The 16,973-nt window shown below is 32.0% G+C and overlaps 1 protein-coding gene and 1 non-coding gene across 3 annotated transcripts; one reads left to right on the top strand and one right to left on the bottom strand.

Annotated features, from left to right (window-relative positions):
• The first annotated feature begins 4,822 nt into the window (after positions 1–4,822).
• Positions 4,823–4,904, top strand: TRNAS-GCU. Its single transcript has one exon. It is a non-coding gene; the product is annotated as a tRNA-Ser (tRNA).
• A 3,653-nt stretch (positions 4,905–8,557) lies between these two features.
• LOC112508500 (linoleate 13S-lipoxygenase 3-1, chloroplastic) lies at positions 8,558–15,206 on the bottom strand. 2 transcript variants are annotated; one of them, XM_025113129.1, is made up of 9 exons: positions 15,100–15,206; positions 14,726–14,988; positions 14,269–14,549; positions 13,372–13,609; positions 12,713–13,048; positions 11,450–11,643; positions 10,648–10,949; positions 10,295–10,558; positions 8,558–9,435 (listed from the first exon to the last, which is right to left on the bottom strand). In XM_025113129.1, exons 1-9 carry the CDS (start codon positions 15,123–15,125, stop codon positions 8,679–8,681), a joined length of 2,661 nt encoding a protein of 886 aa, XP_024968897.1. In that variant the 5' UTR covers positions 15,126–15,206; the 3' UTR covers positions 8,558–8,678. The 2 variants fall into 2 exon arrangements, with proteins under 2 accessions (XP_024968897.1, XP_024968896.1); XM_025113128.1 differs by having other exon boundaries at positions 14,726–15,206.
• Between the last annotated feature and the right edge of the window lie 1,767 nt (positions 15,207–16,973).

Here is a 16,973-nt window from a genome sequence, read left to right as displayed (position 1 = left end):
TATTAAATCAAATATAAATTACTTCGTTATTGAAACTAAATTAAATTATAATAAAAAATTAAATTAAAAAATTACACACATTAGGAATTTTAAATAGTTAATTTGATACTAATATCTATATATTTTTGTCAAATTTTTATGATATCTTCAAACTTATATTTTATTCAAAAATAAAAACATCATCGCTTTCTCAAAATCACATAAGACTATATTATAACATCGACTGAGATAAATAATAAAATAAAATATTAAAATCAAGATGTATCTCGCAGCATTGCGCGAGTACCCTTCTAGTATATATATATATATATATATATAGGTTTTGTTAAAATTTGGAGATTGTTTTTAAACTATTAAGAGAAAATATGACAAAATTTGGAAAGCGAATGAAATGATGTTTAGATTTTAGAGGCATGTTTATCTAGAGTTTGTTTAATATCTAACGTGTCAATTTGTTTCTTCTTTTCTTTTTGCATGAGTCGTCATACATGCATAATTAATAATATTAAAATATTTATAAGTTAAATATTCATTTTTTAATTGAAAAATATCGATAGCTTAATTGTAACAACTCGTTTCAAATGAATAAAAAATTGAGAATTTATTGTTTTTAATAAGACTCAAATTGTGGGCTACTAATACCTTTTAACATGGTTTTAAGTTAAATTCGAAATTATTGAGTCAGTCTGTTGCCTCGGGCTTTGGGTTGTTACAAATGGTATCAAAGACGATCTTTGGTCGTTAGGATGGTGAGGCAAACCTCATCGGCTATGATGAGCCATTGAGAGGGGTGCTTGTAACATATTAATCGAATCCCACATCGCCGATTACAAGAAGGAAAAATAAAAAATGGAAATTATTTGCTCCTTATAAGCTTCAAGTCCTGGACTAGTGATGGCCAAAAACTGGTCCCGGACCTGATGAATTCTTTAACCGGCCGTAACCGATCCTGGTTCCGGTCGAAATACCTATAACCGGTCAAGGCAACCTATAAGCTGTTATGCCAAGCCGGTCCCGATCCCGGTCCCACATCGCCGATTACAAGGAGGAAAAATAGAAAATGAAAATTATTAGCTCTTTATAAGCTTCAAGTCCTGGAGGACATGGACTATCAATAACTTTCACCATAGTTTTAAATTGTAATTGAAGTTATTGAATCAGTCTGTTGTGTTAGACTTTGGGTGTGACATTGATTATGTTTGGTAATTATAAACTAACTTATAAGTTAATTTATTTTTTTAGCTTACTGATAAAGCTTTTTTTAGACAGCGTTAGCTTATTAAAACGTTACTAAAAAAAACTATAACAACTAACATTTAAATCAACAACTGAATAATATTTTTAGCAAATTTGTCATAATATTACCATACTACCCTTTTCCATTGAAATTTAGTTCATATCATTAATCTATACTAATTTATTAACCAAATTTAGCAAAAGTCTTAAAGTCTTAAAATACTAAATGATCAAGATACCCTTTATACTACCCTTACTTTTTCACTTTTTCATCCCCTACTCTCCTCACATACACTCACCCTCTCATATTGAACCGATTTTTTTAAGAATTATAATTTTAAATTTACACTTTATATTCCTATAATTAGTTAATTAATTTATTTTATGTTCTTTACTTTTAAATGTTTCATTTTAAACATTTATCAAATTAACATACATAATCGTATATCAATTAAAACAAGTTTAAMAAATACATTTTTATTTTAACAAGTTACACCATTATAATCGTCTCATTAATACCTTTCAAATGAGTCCAATATTGAATAGTTTTTGACTTAATTATATTATTATATATTATATATACTGTGAAATATTTTTAATATTTACGATTTATACTTTTATAGTTATTTATTTATATATATACTATATATTTTGGGGTTAGGCTGTCCAAATTGCACTGTATTATATGTTCTGAATTAATATGTTCTTGGGTTTTTTTGAAATATATATATATATATATATATATATATGTATATATATGTATTAATTAAACCTTAATCTGAGTTTCTGAACAAAAAAGTGGGTAAGCAGTTGAAATTTCATTCTAAAACTCATCTTTTTTGGTCTTTTCATGGCTTATGATCTGTCAAATTTGTAGTTTTCTTTATTGGTTTTGAGTGTTTATCTTAAAACTCAAGTTTCTTGGTTTTTTGCTCTTGATGTAAATCGAACACATTTGTAGAGTCGTTTAAATATGTTGGATTTTAAATATATTGGATTTTAAACTGTCATACAATTTTTTTCATCGATATTCTGTAATTGGAACCATAACTCTTATTTATTCAAATTGTATTAATATGTAAAGACCAAGTGTAACATATATCATCGTTAAATCTTATCTTATAAAACCAATGGAACTTCAAAATCATTAAAATTCATGGCTCCCGCCGCATTGCGCTGGTACACAACTAGTCCCCTAAAAACCAATAAGGTAATAATTAATAATTAGAGTGTGTGTTCGGTCAGAAGTATTAGACAGTAATCAATGAGAAAAAAAAATAAAAGAAATTATTTGATTTTATATAATATAATGAGTTCATTCTCCCAAAAGCTCAAATTTTGATTACAAGTTAAACCGAAAGAAATAAAAATTCATTCTCATTTTTATTCTCTATTATTTTCATTCCTATAACTGAACCAAACACTCACCTATACATTCTCAGAGTTTACCATGTCTCATTTTAACCAAACTATACACATTTAATAATAAGTTTCTCTGATTTTCTATTTGATTAAGGTTGACCAAGTCAATACCTAATCATCATTTTGGTTCATTAGAAGGGAATATTTTCTATGTTAAGATACCAAATCATATCATAAATGAGTAAGATATATACTAAATAATTGAATTACATTTTTAGTCCTTGTACTTTGTTGCAATTTACTCTTCTTGTCCTTGTACTTTTGTTGTTATATGCAAAAAGAATAATTTTAAAAAATAGTTTTGGAGAGAAAGTTGATTACCGACAATCTCAACCAGCCCACATGAAACCCTCCTCCAATGACACCAATTGTGAGTGGACATTCTTTGATTTGTTCAACGACTTAGTTACCAGGAGGACTGAATCGAACCCAATATCTGTCTTGTATTTGGATAAATCCACCTCACCCCTTACCAGTTCAGCTATATGTTAGAAGAATTTAAAAACCAGTAATACGCTTTCAAAGTATATGTACTATTCTGACATATACGTAATTATGTATAGTAGTTGGTGAAATATAACATAAAAGTTATAGCAGTAGATATAAATAATTGAAAGTAGGTCGATAATTCATTTGAAATGCAATATATTTTTGTTTATATTTATTGAATATAAATTCTTGATGATGATCGGGTTACGACTTTTATTTTGTTTGTTTTAAAAAGACTAAGAAAATGGTTGAACGTTTTGACTACAGCTTATTGGATTAATTTTTGACTATATAAAAAATGACATTTAAATTCATGATATGTATGTGTGTGTATATATACATATATATATATGTAGGGGTTGGATTCACGTGAGACCAATGGTTTTTTGTGAGACCCGTAAAACCAATTTATGTTCATTGATCAACTTTATAAGCTAATGATCTAGTGATTTAAAGTTGCACGGTGGCAATTTTGTAATTATTGAGAAGTCTCGTGACGTTTATGAATGTTCAGATTTGACGATTGTAGATCTAATCCAAGAGTTGAGGATTGGTCTTACGGGTCTCATGAAAAACCATTGGTCTCACATGATCCCAAGTCAATATATGTATATATATATATATATATATATATATATATATATATATATATATATATAGGGTTGAGTTCACGTGAGACCAATGGTTTTTCGTGAGACCCGTAAGACCAATTTATGTTCATTGATCAACTTTACTTTATAAGCTAATGATCTAACGGTCTAAAGTTGTACGATGACAATTTTGTAATTATTGAAAAGTCTCGTGGTAATATTGTGATTATGAATGTTCAGATTGTAGATCTAATCCAAGAGTTGAGAATTTGTCTTACGGGTCTCACGAAAAATCATTGGTCTCACATGATCTCAAGTCTCCACACACACACACATATATAATTTAAATAGTTTAAACAAACCTAACTAGGTTATAATTTATGTTTTGATTCGACTTTTTAGACCTGACTTAATTGGATTTTTTTTTCCAGATCAGGTATAGCCGTATAGGTATACAAATTTTGGCCAGGTCAAGTTTTTGGATTTGTTTTGGACCAGACTTCGAAACACTCTACACCCAAAAAAATTAAATGCGGGCTTGGGTTGGTCTAGACTTTGGCCAATGTTTCGGGTTTACGTTTTTTTGTACGTCTCTAACATTCATAATGTATTTAAGTCGGTTTTATTATAGAATAATATATCTTATACATGTAATTTTCTACCGTCCACTTAAAGCAACATACCATAAATTTCCGAAAGGATGAAACTTCAAATGCATTACTAATTAAAAAAATAAATAAAAAGAAAAAATATATAATTTAATTGAGAGCCGTTTACTAAATACTTATAATAGACATAAGAAAGCATAAAAATCTTAACCGGTAAATGAGGTAGAAGACTTTTTACCCGATAAACATTTATCTGGTAAAAGATGCTTATTAATAATCCATTTTGATATCTGTAAATGCAATTGGATAAGCATTTATCGGACAAACATTTATCTGATAAGAGTTTGGTAAAGACCCATGAGATAGTATTTTCAGGGATACTTTTATGCCCCAAAAAAGTTAAATTAATATTTGATAATAAATAAAAAATATTATATTATAATATTTATTTATTTCGTCACTCATCAGATCACAAAAGACGCTTTGGCCGAGTGGTTAAGGCGTGTGCCTGCTAAGTACATGGGGTTTCCCCGCGAGAGTTCGAATCTCTCAGGCGTCGTTTTGTTTTTATTTGAATATAACATTCAATAAGACATTTACATTATATTAAAATACAAACATAAGGTGCTGATAAAGAGATTTTTTTATTAAAAACAAACAAGAACCATGAATCTTATCTGGTAAAAGCGAGACAAGCACATAGAGGTAAGTGGGGGCAATTACTCTTACCATGGTCAGATCTTACCGGATAATTCGTTGCATAGAAAGTCGTTTTTTGTTGACTAAAATCTTACCTCGTTAGTAAATGATAGTGTTAAATTTTACCACTAGATGTTTACCGGATAAGTATTTGGTAAACGGCTCCTTAATCAACAACCTAGGTCGCATCAAATGTCATATGTAACTCTAGTATAGCAAATAATATATACCATATGTGATTCGCTATGGTAAAAATATATTTTCGTATTTTTATTAAATGAAAATTATTTTCGTTTGAATCATTTGATAAATATTGTAGTTATTTATGACGTGGTTGACAAATTATAAATTTTTATTATATAAATTAAAATAAAATATTATATTAAAATGAAGCGATATAACGTGAGATATTACAATTTATTTTCCATTATTTTAATTGAATTTTCAAACTTTTGAGTGGAAATCTAACCACTTCAATTTCAATACAGTTTTCAAGTGTTGTTTTTGACCATTGATTGGTGGTATACACCTATTGAATCACCATAATATATGTAACACACTTTATTGCATCGTAAAACGTAGATTATATATAAGGTTGAATTTACGTGAGACAAACCTGTTTTTGTGAGATCCTATTTTTATATTTGAAATTTCACAACAAAACATTATAAAAGTAAAAAAAAACTCCAAACCTTCATAATAGTGTTTTGCTGCGAAGTTTCAAGTGTAAGAAAGTGGTCTCATAAAAACAGATTGGTCTTATGTGATACCAATATATATATATATATATATATATATAGAGAGAGAGAGAGAGAGAGACTTGAAATCATGTGCGACCAATCTGTTTTCGTGAAACCCTTGAGACAACTATTTTACACTTGAAACTTCACAACAAAATGCTGTAAAGGTAACATTCCCAGTGTTTTTGCTGTGAATATTCGGCTTCTTTGACCTTTCACAACGTTTTACTATAAAATTTCAAGTGTAAAAATGTTGTCTCACGAAAACAGTATAGTCTCACTTGACCCCCCACACACATGTATATATATATATATATATATATAGGGGAGCGATCAAATGCAAACCACTCAATTTGTACAAACCGTGCAAACCGCATTCAATCAATCATAATTTTTCATTTTGTTCATTTTTTTGTAATTATGAGAGGTTGGTTAATCATTTTTATTGTGGAGGGTGTTAATCATAGATATTATCATCTTCATAATTTTAATTTTAGAGAAATACATGAAACAGTTTCATTAAGTATTATATGAAACAATTTCACAACCATATATGAAACAACTTCATCAAAAAAAGTATTATATGAAACAATTTCACAATATTAAACAATTTCATGAAAAAAATTCATAAGATTAAACAATGAAATCGACAGATGAAGGTGGTTTGCACGGTTTACACAAATGAGGATGATTTTCATATGATCACTCCTCTATATATATATATATATAGTATAATTTAAGGGTGTAAACAGGATAAATAGTTATACTAATACAATATAAATGATTTCTTGACCATTGACTTACATGATATCAATACAGATGTATCGTTACACGTCGTAAATTCTAATTTTGTAACATAGAATATACAATTTTCTTTTGGAAAGCAATTGCGTTTGCATAACTGCTTTGAGTTCGTTTCATACGAAGCTATATTTGTCGGAATGCAATTTCTCATACCATCTTATCTTACAATTATTCATTATGTAACAATCTTATAAAAATTTCTTTTGAACGATTGAGATCGAATTGTACATTTATCAACGGACAGAAATTTCATTGCATATTTATAATTATTTTCTATTAATTAATTACTTAATTAAATATCACAAATGATGAAAAATCAAGACATGTCTCTTTTCCCCTTTTCTCATATTTTGCAATTTAATAATTAATATATGTAATTATTAATCATAAATATATTATTCCGAATTATAAGCATAATTATTTTAATTTATGATCAACATATAAAGGTCCGTTTGGTTTACATGATTGTTTTTTGAGGGATTTGAATTTCATGAAGGGATTTAGATTGGAACGGATTTAAAGTCATTGGTATGTTTGGTTTGTACGGTTTGAAATGAAATTGAATTTCATTATTTATAAATAATTATAAAAATAATTAAATTACATTTTTATTAATCGATTACTACAAAACATCGTTTACTGATATAAAGTGGATAAATGTTAAGCAGATATGAGAGGTTTGGCTGACTAAACACTGATTGGAATTTGTTTATGAAATCTCTTACTGTAAGTTTTACCAATAAAAAGATCAGCATTATAGCCCGCCTCCGTATAATTAAAATGCAACATTCTTAACTTGATTGCGAGTCAAACCAGTTCAAACAGGTGTGGATGATTTAGCCACCATCGGTAAAGCAATAACCTATAGATGCATTTTTGTCACGTCCCACTAAAAGATTCTCCGAGGAACCCGAAAAAGCAAAGTCTGATCCACGAAATGTCATAACAAAGATGAAGAAGAACCAAACAAGCAGAGACGGAACACAAATGGACTGGATCAGCAATAGTGGAGGTGCCCAAAAGAATTTTATACTTAAAACCTTAATTGACTGGAGATGTTTCATTCTATCGAAAAAAGAACCATATGCAAATATGCTAGAAAGATCCATACATATCTACTCTTTGTGTAGCTAGAAGCTTCCTTGTAAATATCTGGATAAAGTCTATAGATAATTTCATAGAGTAGTATAAACAGTTGGATTTTCTTCGTGCTCTTGTTTTGTTTTTGTCTCTGGTAGCCTTTTGTTTCGGTAGGTTTTGTTCGTGTTTTTGCTTCTCTTTAAGGTTCCTTGTTTCATCTTTGTAGTCGGTTGGTCGTGTTTTTTGCTTCTTGCAAAATCGTTAGTCGTTCTTTCCTGTAACTTCATTCAGTGTTTTGTTTTATATTTAGTGCATTGCCTTTCAAAAAAAAGTCTATGGTTTGTACTCATCTACCCTGAAAACCGAAACCCAACTTTTGAGGATATTTGGGTTCGGGTTGGGTTTGATTTTTGGTCACGAAACTAACCGAAAACCCGATATATATATATATATATATATATATATATATATATATCTAAACCTACTATCCATTTCATTAAATCCAATTAATCGATTGAATTCATCCTCAATATCGATTGAACATATATATATATATATATATATATAGTTGGATTCACGTAAGATCAGCCTAAAGATAAAAAACCCGAACCTTCACAGGTTTTGCTGTGAAGTTTCAAGTGTAAAAATGTGGTCTCACGAGTCCCTCAAAAACATGTTGGTTTCACGTGATCCCAAGTCTCTCTATATATATTTATTGCATTTAACTATACCCGAATCCAAGCGTTCCAACCCGAAACCCAACGCAATCCAAAATACAAAACCCAAAATTTAGGGCGTAGTTTTCATATCTGAAACCCGATCGGATTTCTGGTTTGTCCACCCGAAACTGCCAGATGCACACCCATCAACTCATTAACAATTTTATAGCTTTCATATAATAACCATTTTCCACATTATTTGAGCAAGTAACCACAAGTTTACAAGTATATGCATCTAAATCATCTTGATTATATATATATATATATATATAAAATATTGGTGTTCATACTTCATATAGAGATACTATTTGGAACACCTCTACATGTAACTCCAGGCTCTGAGCTCGGTGCAAGAAGTTCATATGGCAAAACCCCAGCACCACACCTATTCCTTAAACTTGTATCATTGTTCCTTTTTTCAATCTCCTTTTCGATCCGTTGAATCTCCGCCGAAAATGCGTAAAACGCTTCCACCGTCTCCGCGTCCCCGGACCATGTCGACGTTTGTTGTCTCTCGCCGATATACTCCTCGTCCGGCGAGTGAGTCGATAACGTGTCCACCACCGCCATTATTTTTGTTGACTGTAGTAAGCTCGGTAAAGCCGATAGATAGTATTTTTGTGGATCGTCGAGAAAGCTTATGTATTCGGGATCGTTTTCATCGGGGATTAGCCGCCGCATTAGCGTCGGTCGGTTGGGTACGTAGCCGCCATACGGGTACTGGCCGAAGTTAAGTGCTGCGTGTTGTGCTGAAGTGAGCCAGATGATGGTGGTGAGGACGGAGGTGAGGTCTTCGGCACTTGCTAATGTCGGCCACCAGTTCTCATGGCGGAGATCGGCGTGGCCAACGTTGATGGATTCGGCATACCATGCTTGAAGCTCGCGGTCGTTGCAGATTTGGTCCGAGTCTGGGTAGTATCGGTTCACGTAGGTTTGAACCCACTTTTGGATGGCTTCCCATATCAAGAGCCCGTCGGTTGCATATGGGTAATCTTCAATTAGGAGCTTCAGACCATGCGGCTTGCTTGGGTCCGGAACAGCCATACCTCTGCGTAAATCAACGGTTTTTGTCAGATTTGAACTGAATACGGGAGTCTAAAACTCGTTGAATATATATGAATGTTCAAATAAATTGCTTTATAAGACTTAAAGCTCATAGGACCAAACAGTTGAACGTCATGTGTAAAAGTGTTACAATAAAATGTTAAGAAACGATAATATAAGCTTTTTCTCAGAATAATGTCTTTTTATATGATAGTTGTTTATATAAGACAATAAATCGTATGAAAAGACTAAAGTAAATTACGTTTTTTGTCCTTATGGTTTGTTAAAGATTGCGAATTTAGTCCCTGTGGTTTTGAAATTACCATTTTTGTCAACATGGCTTGTAAATTCTTGCTATTTTCGTCCCTGAACCTAACTCTTACCTTTTAAGTACGAGGGACTAAAAATAGCATACAATTGTAAACTACAAGAACGAAAATAGCAATAAATATAAATAAATGAGGATAAAAATAGCAATGAATTATAGATCATAACTTCAAAAACGCAGGGACGAAAAATAGCACTTTTTAACAAACTACAGGGACGCAAAACGAAATTTAATACAATGGTTTATTTCAAAAGTGTCCTAAAAACTTGTTATGTTGCCGAACATAGAACGCACATTTGTTTGGTCTTATAAACATAAGTCATATAAAACAATATTATACCATTGTTAGGACATTTAGATATATTAAAACAATATTATTAGGATATTTAGACAAATTAAAACAATATTATTAGGATATTTAGACATATTTGGCGTCCTATAAAACAGTATTATTAGGATATTTTTATACACATTTAGCGTCCTATTAAACCGATCTTGTTATAGTAAAGCCAGATGGGATATATCATTCAGGTACCTTCTAATGAGATCCGCTGGAAGACCTTCTAAATCGAAACGCCAATTCTTGTAAGCGGCAGCACTCATCTCCATACAATATCGTCCAGGAGTGAAGCAAGCTTCGATTACGCCATCGGCATTGATGAGATTCTGTCGAGCCAACGCATTGATCTCGAGCGTATATCTCATGTGCGGGTCCAGCAGCTTATATATCGGGTGCATCGCACTCAGTTGCCTGTGTGCAGCCAATATAAACGGTTCCATAGATGCATGGGTCCGTAACCTATGTTTCCGAAGAAAAGTTTGGTAAGAAAACGCAAAACAAAAAACCCATGAGATTTAGAAACTAAAGGGTTCGGTTTCGATGGTCACCAGTGGTGAATGAGTTGGTGAACACCGGCATCGTTTGAGCACACATGGGCTTTGGCTAGTTGCCACATCCAGTTGCTGGTGGCATCGACTGGTGGTGTGACCACCCGCTTTGACTCTGAACCCGGCAACGCCTGTGGTAGGCTAAGTTCGATTGCAACAGGCATGAGGGTGCCCGATTGGTTCAAGTAAAATATGGTTCGTGTTGCATATGCTTTACGCCCATCGAGTGCGTTTATCCGGTCCAGAAACGGTAAATATATATCATGGTAGTCGATTATAAATAGCTTATCTTCCTCGAGTGCCTGTTAACATCACCAAAATAATAAATTATACGCTAATTATCACGAAAATCACATTCTGCTTTATAAGACGTCAAATATGTTTAAGAATTGTTGTCTTATGTAAAAATGTTACAATAAGTTGATAGGACGTTTTTTAGTGTTCTAAGAAATTTTTTGATACTTTTGAAACAAAATGTCTAATTAGTCTTTTTATACGACATTATTTGAAAAAAAATCTTATATAAAAGGATTTGTTTCATAGAACACTTCTAAAAAAGTTCTAGAAAAAAAACTAATAAATACACTTTATTTCAAAAATGTCTCAAAAAACTTGTTATAATGTCCAAAAACATCCTGACAGCTTACTTTAGCACTTTTAAGTAGGACAGACAATTGTTTGGTACTTCGACCCTTTGGATTTCAAGTCTTACAAAGCAGTCCATCATGATAGTTTGGCAATTGGCATACTTTATGTCATATGAAAACAGTTAAACACGTTTAAAGGATACCGAGAATGTTACCTGTTGTACTGTCATTCCGTTGAGATATCCTGCAATGTGTTCTTCTCGGAGAGCGGACTCTTGTGGACCGTATTTTTCGGGGTCAAGCTGACTCAACGGTGGGAAAACCTCAAGCTTCGCTATGCTAACCGGGTTCACTCCGGCGATTGCTTGGCGGGCAAATTCATCGTCACGTAACCAAGCAAATCTATCCTCTGTATATTATAACCTTTCATTCAGTTTTTGTCTATTTGAAATCACTACGACAAAATCGGTTTTATATGACGTCAAATATGTCTAAAAATCCTGATAGATTGCTTTATAGAACTGAAGTTTATATAACCAAACAATCATACGTACTCTGTAAAAAATTGATACAATACATTGATAAGACGCTTTTGGGCGTATCAATTAGGACACTTCTGAAATAAAGTGTCATATTTTTTTTATTGGATACTTGTCCCTTTTTTTTCAACTAATGTTATATAAAAAGACTAATAGGACGTTTACAAAGGACACACAATTGTTTGGTTATATAAACTTAAGTCCTATTAAGCAAGTCTAGGACATTTAGGGTGTGTTTGTTAACAACTTAATGAGCTTAATAGGATACACAACTTACTTGGTTAGCCATAAATGACTGTTTGGTAGTGGCTTAATGATATAGAAAGTGACTTGCTTGATAAGCTTCTAGAGGGGAAGTTTATGTAGATTGAGAAGTTTTTTTTCTTTCCCAAACCTGCCTCTCCCAATTAAAAAACACGTTTATTCTATCTATGGAAAAACCTCCCAGTTCATACAGATAGATCAATCTACAGAGTCAGCTTTATCCACACATGACTTAATGGAAAACCAACCAAACAACCTTTCCATCAAGTTTTGTATGCATAAAGGTGTCAGTGTGGATTTATCTGTCTGTATAGATTGAGAAATTTTTGTTTGAAAGGGTTTTTAATAGACATAAGCGTGTTTTCATTTGGGAGGGGCGTGTTTTCATTTGGGAGGGGCATGTTTTTAAAAAACTTTGCTTTCTGCATAAAGGCCCCCCCCACCCCCAAAAGCTTACTGAATACGTCATTTTCTATATCATTAAGCCACTACCAAAAAGACATGTATAGCTGACCAAATAAGATCTTGGTCCCATTATGCTCATTAAGCTACTAACAAACTGACCCTTAACAGAAAACCAACCAACCAGCCTTTTAGACACATTTGGCGTTCTTAAAACCGAATTTCTTACTTTTGCATTATATTTGAGATAATATGGCATAATCTAAGACTTACTGGATAGAATCTTTGGGGTGTCATATTTGAGAAGGCCACCACCTTGGCTAGATTCATGCAACCTGGTGACCAAATTGGGCAATGGAAGCTTCTTCACGAGATCATCTTGAAGGCCTAGTTTCAGAAGGACCCCTTCACTGTAAAGACTATCGATCTGTGAGAACCCCTTGAAATCGTGTTTCTTAGAAATGCTGGCCACCATTGACGGCAATAGATTATGTAGCACCGCCCTTAGCCGCCCTGTTGAAAATGCATTCGCTTTTGACTCCTCAAATTGTTCGTCTCTTGGAACATACATTGGCAATGGCTTCTCCACCCGACTCTCGGCTGATATATCTTTAAGTAACACAAGAGAAAGAAACTATATAAGTATCTACACACACACAAAATCATAGAAGCATATCAAATGAATAACAAATCATGCATTTCCATTATTCATGATATCATGCATATTCATCATGAATATCATGTATTATCATCATGAATAGTTTTCTTGTATTCATTATGAATAATACATGAATAGTTGGTTCCCATCATGTATTATCATCATGAATAGTTTTCTTGTATTCATTATGAATAATACATGAATAGTTTAGTTCCCAGGTTTCTTATCCGGTTCTCGCTTGAACCTTCCCCAATGTATGTATTTGTATATATACCTGTATCGCTAGGTACACGTCCAGTTCGACATCTCCTTGGATACGGGATTTTATCACCTCCAAGTGAAGGCCGAACGAAGTCATTTCCTCTATCGGGATTACCCAAATCGTTATAAACATCATAATCATAGATTCTATCAGACAACTTCCTGATTCCTTTGCCATCACCCCTTAATATTCTAAGCTCTTTCTCTCTTAAAGACTTCAACCCAGCTGGAGTCTCATCGGGCAGATACGGCTGCAAGTATGAAATTTTTTTACTTTTTATGAATTTTGTAAAAAAGTATTTCAATTGAATCTTGTTACAACACGTCATTGACAGCAAAAAAGACTTGATAGAAATTGAGGTTTGACTTTCAAAGTTTGAATTTTTGATTTTTCTTGATTCAGTTTTGGACTGTTAGGCGATGGATTTCTGGGTGAATACCAACAAAGAATATATTCAAGATTTGACCAGAAACCTGTCTAGAAAAAGTCGTCGGTTTTAAGATGATTAAAAAGGGAAAGTAATTAAAATATTCATTTTCAGGTTTTAAATTCTAACTATTTCTCTCCCAAATTTAAAAAATATAACTACCAATGGCACTTCCTCAATTTGTTGGAGGGTCACAATGTAAAAAGAAAAGGAAAAGTTTTGAACAGATCCGTAAGTGTAAAACCAAATCAGTAATTAGATAAAAGGGTCCGTCGGGACTAATTTACAGATTTGTTCGCTGCACTTATTGACCATATTCATAAATTTAAAAACACTTTGAACACTCCATAAGTTGAAAAGTTGACATTTATGGAGATAGTGACATTTTTGGAAGGGAAATCGTTAAGAAACGAATCAAAAGCCTAAAACTGGTTATTTCTATTAATTTTCTGATTAAAAATGGGGATTAACTAATTAATTACCTGATTAGAGAAGAAAATTCTGGGTTCAGGATGATCTTTGGAAGATTGAACCCAAGAATTACAAGGGAAATGAACAGGACCACATGCAAATCCTTCAATGGTGATGCTCTCCAAAAAGAACTCTTTCTGGTGCTTATTAGTGATGGTGATTGCTCCAGGGGTACCAAATTCAGAATCCACCAAGATATCAGCTATGTAATTAACCCTTTCTGTTTTCAGATTTGATTTCTTCGACCAATCCTTTAGAACAGCTTCTTTGCTTTTCTTTGGAGCTCTTGTTTCTTCAAATTCAAATCAACAAAATTGAAATTTAGCAAGAGATGATAAAACCCAATTCATTTCATGGAGAAGCATAAAAAACCAAATTGAAATAACGATTTTTTTTTTATCTATTTCTGGTAATGATTTAATGACAAAATCAACAGAGGCATTTCATCAAACAGTTAGTGTGGCTTACTTGGATCAATAATGTTGCTATAAAGCTCCAAAACAACATTTCTCCCGATCTGATCAGTAAAAGCATCTAGTTTCCTTACAATTGTCTCCTTCAAATCTTCCTTGTTCTTATTCCTAACAGTCAACACAGCTCTCACCTTGAACGTAACCGGTTTTTCAACTCGCACAATTTTCACCAAATCTTCACTGATTGCCGCCACCACCACCATCGGAGTCGTCGTCCTAACACCTTTCTTCAACCTACTCGATCTCGACCTCGACCTCCTATTATCAAGCGGAACCAAAACAGGATTAACACAAAACTGACCTCGATTCTTATGGGTATCTTTAAGATCATTTAATGGAAGAAATGATGATTTTTGCATCATAGAACACCCCATGATTTCGCTTGCTAATGGCATCTCAATTCTAGATTCTTCAGAACAAAATCGAAGTGGGGTTTATTGTGGTGGATCAATAGTCAGACTTCAGAGAGAAAATGGAAAAAAATGACTATGGTGGATATGAAAGAAATATGGGGCGCCAGATATATATATATATATATACATACACATATATGTATGTATATATTATATAAAGAAAAGAACGAAATCACCGGCCACGCATACAAACTCCACGTTTAAAACTTTGGATTATGTCTTGGATACAGGAGGGAGGATGAATGTGAGTTTGATTGTTGCAGGTAATCCAACACTATATATATATATATATATATATATATATATATAGAGGGGTCCATTCAAGGAAGAACTGATTAGTTTGTGATAACTGTGAGATCCAATTTCAACCACAAATCAACAGATAAATTAGGAAATTGATAATTATGGAAGTTTGAGTTAAAATTATAATTAGAGAGTTTTTTAAGTATTTTTAAAAAACTCTTCTCTCCTCTCTCCGATCTCCAATCTTCAGCCTCCAATGAACATTAATTCGGCAGGTACCAAGTAATCACAAAGATATACAATGTGATACCCATTGTGATATATTATAATACCATTGTGATATCAACTATGATACCAACTCAAACCTTAAAAACAAAGATACACAATGTGATACCCATTGTAATACACAATGTGATACCCATTGTGATATACTGTGATACCGATTTCACCGGAGATTGGAGGAAGGAGAGAGGAGAGAGAAGTTTTTAAAAAATACCTAATATGCCCTTTAATTATAATTTTAACTCAAACTACCATAATTATTAATTTCCTAATTTATCCATTGATTTGTGGTTGAAATTGGATCTCACAGTTACCACAAACTAATTAGTTCTCATTTGATTAGGTCCATATATATATATATATATATATATATATATATTATTAAATGGTAATTTTCTTAAAATAGTAATATATAATATTAATAATTATTCTATTTTAGTAATATTAATATTAGTTATGTTAATAAATATCTAAAATATTATTTTTTTAACATATTTTATTGATGGAAAATAATTTAATTATTTATTATATAGAGTTTTGTGAATTTCTTTTTCTAAATTTAGATATTTCCATGTTTTTTTTTTCTATTTTAATATATAAATAGCATAATTATTAGAGAATAAGAGGTTGTTTGTTTATCAATTAATAATTTAATTAAGTGGCAGTCTCTGAATCATTAAGAGGTGAGTGAATCTTGTTTGGCAAAAAAAAGTCTGTCTCTTAATAGTTTTAAAACTCTCTGAATGATTTTTTTTTATCTTCAGTCTCTCTTAACCATTAAACGTCATAATTTCATTGTAAACAATTACCAAAACAATAATATTTCATTTTGCATTATATTGTGAGAGCATCTTAATCATTCTGACCACTTAATCATTCAGTAACTGTCAAACAACAAAACTTTCAATAGTTGTTGGAAATGCTATTAAGGGGTTGTTTGGCAGTTGTTGAATGTGTTAAAAGTTGTTTGTTTATCTCCTAATAGTTCCAATAAGAGACGGTCTTTGAATATTTAAGAGGTAAATCTTGTTTGACAAAAAAAAATTTGTTTCTTAATTGTTCTAAAACCCTCTGAATGATTTTGTATCTTGTGCCTCCCTTAATTATTCAGCGTGTTGATTCTATTGTAAACAATTACCGAACAATTATACTTTATTTTGTACTATATCATACGAGCCTCTTAATCATTCTGAACACCAAACCATTTTGCACCAAACCATTCAACAACTGCCAACTAGTGCAGAATGATTAAGTTGTCAGAATGATTAAGAGGCTTTCACGATATAGTACAAAATGAAATATAAT

This window comes from Cynara cardunculus (assembly GCF_001531365.2).
Source record: "Cynara cardunculus var. scolymus isolate 2C chromosome LG 3, CcrdV1, whole genome shotgun sequence".
Lineage (NCBI taxonomy): Eukaryota > Viridiplantae > Streptophyta > Magnoliopsida > Asterales > Asteraceae > Cynara > Cynara cardunculus.
Note: the sequence above shows the minus strand (reverse complement) of the source record. Positions and strands in the feature narration are given on the sequence as shown.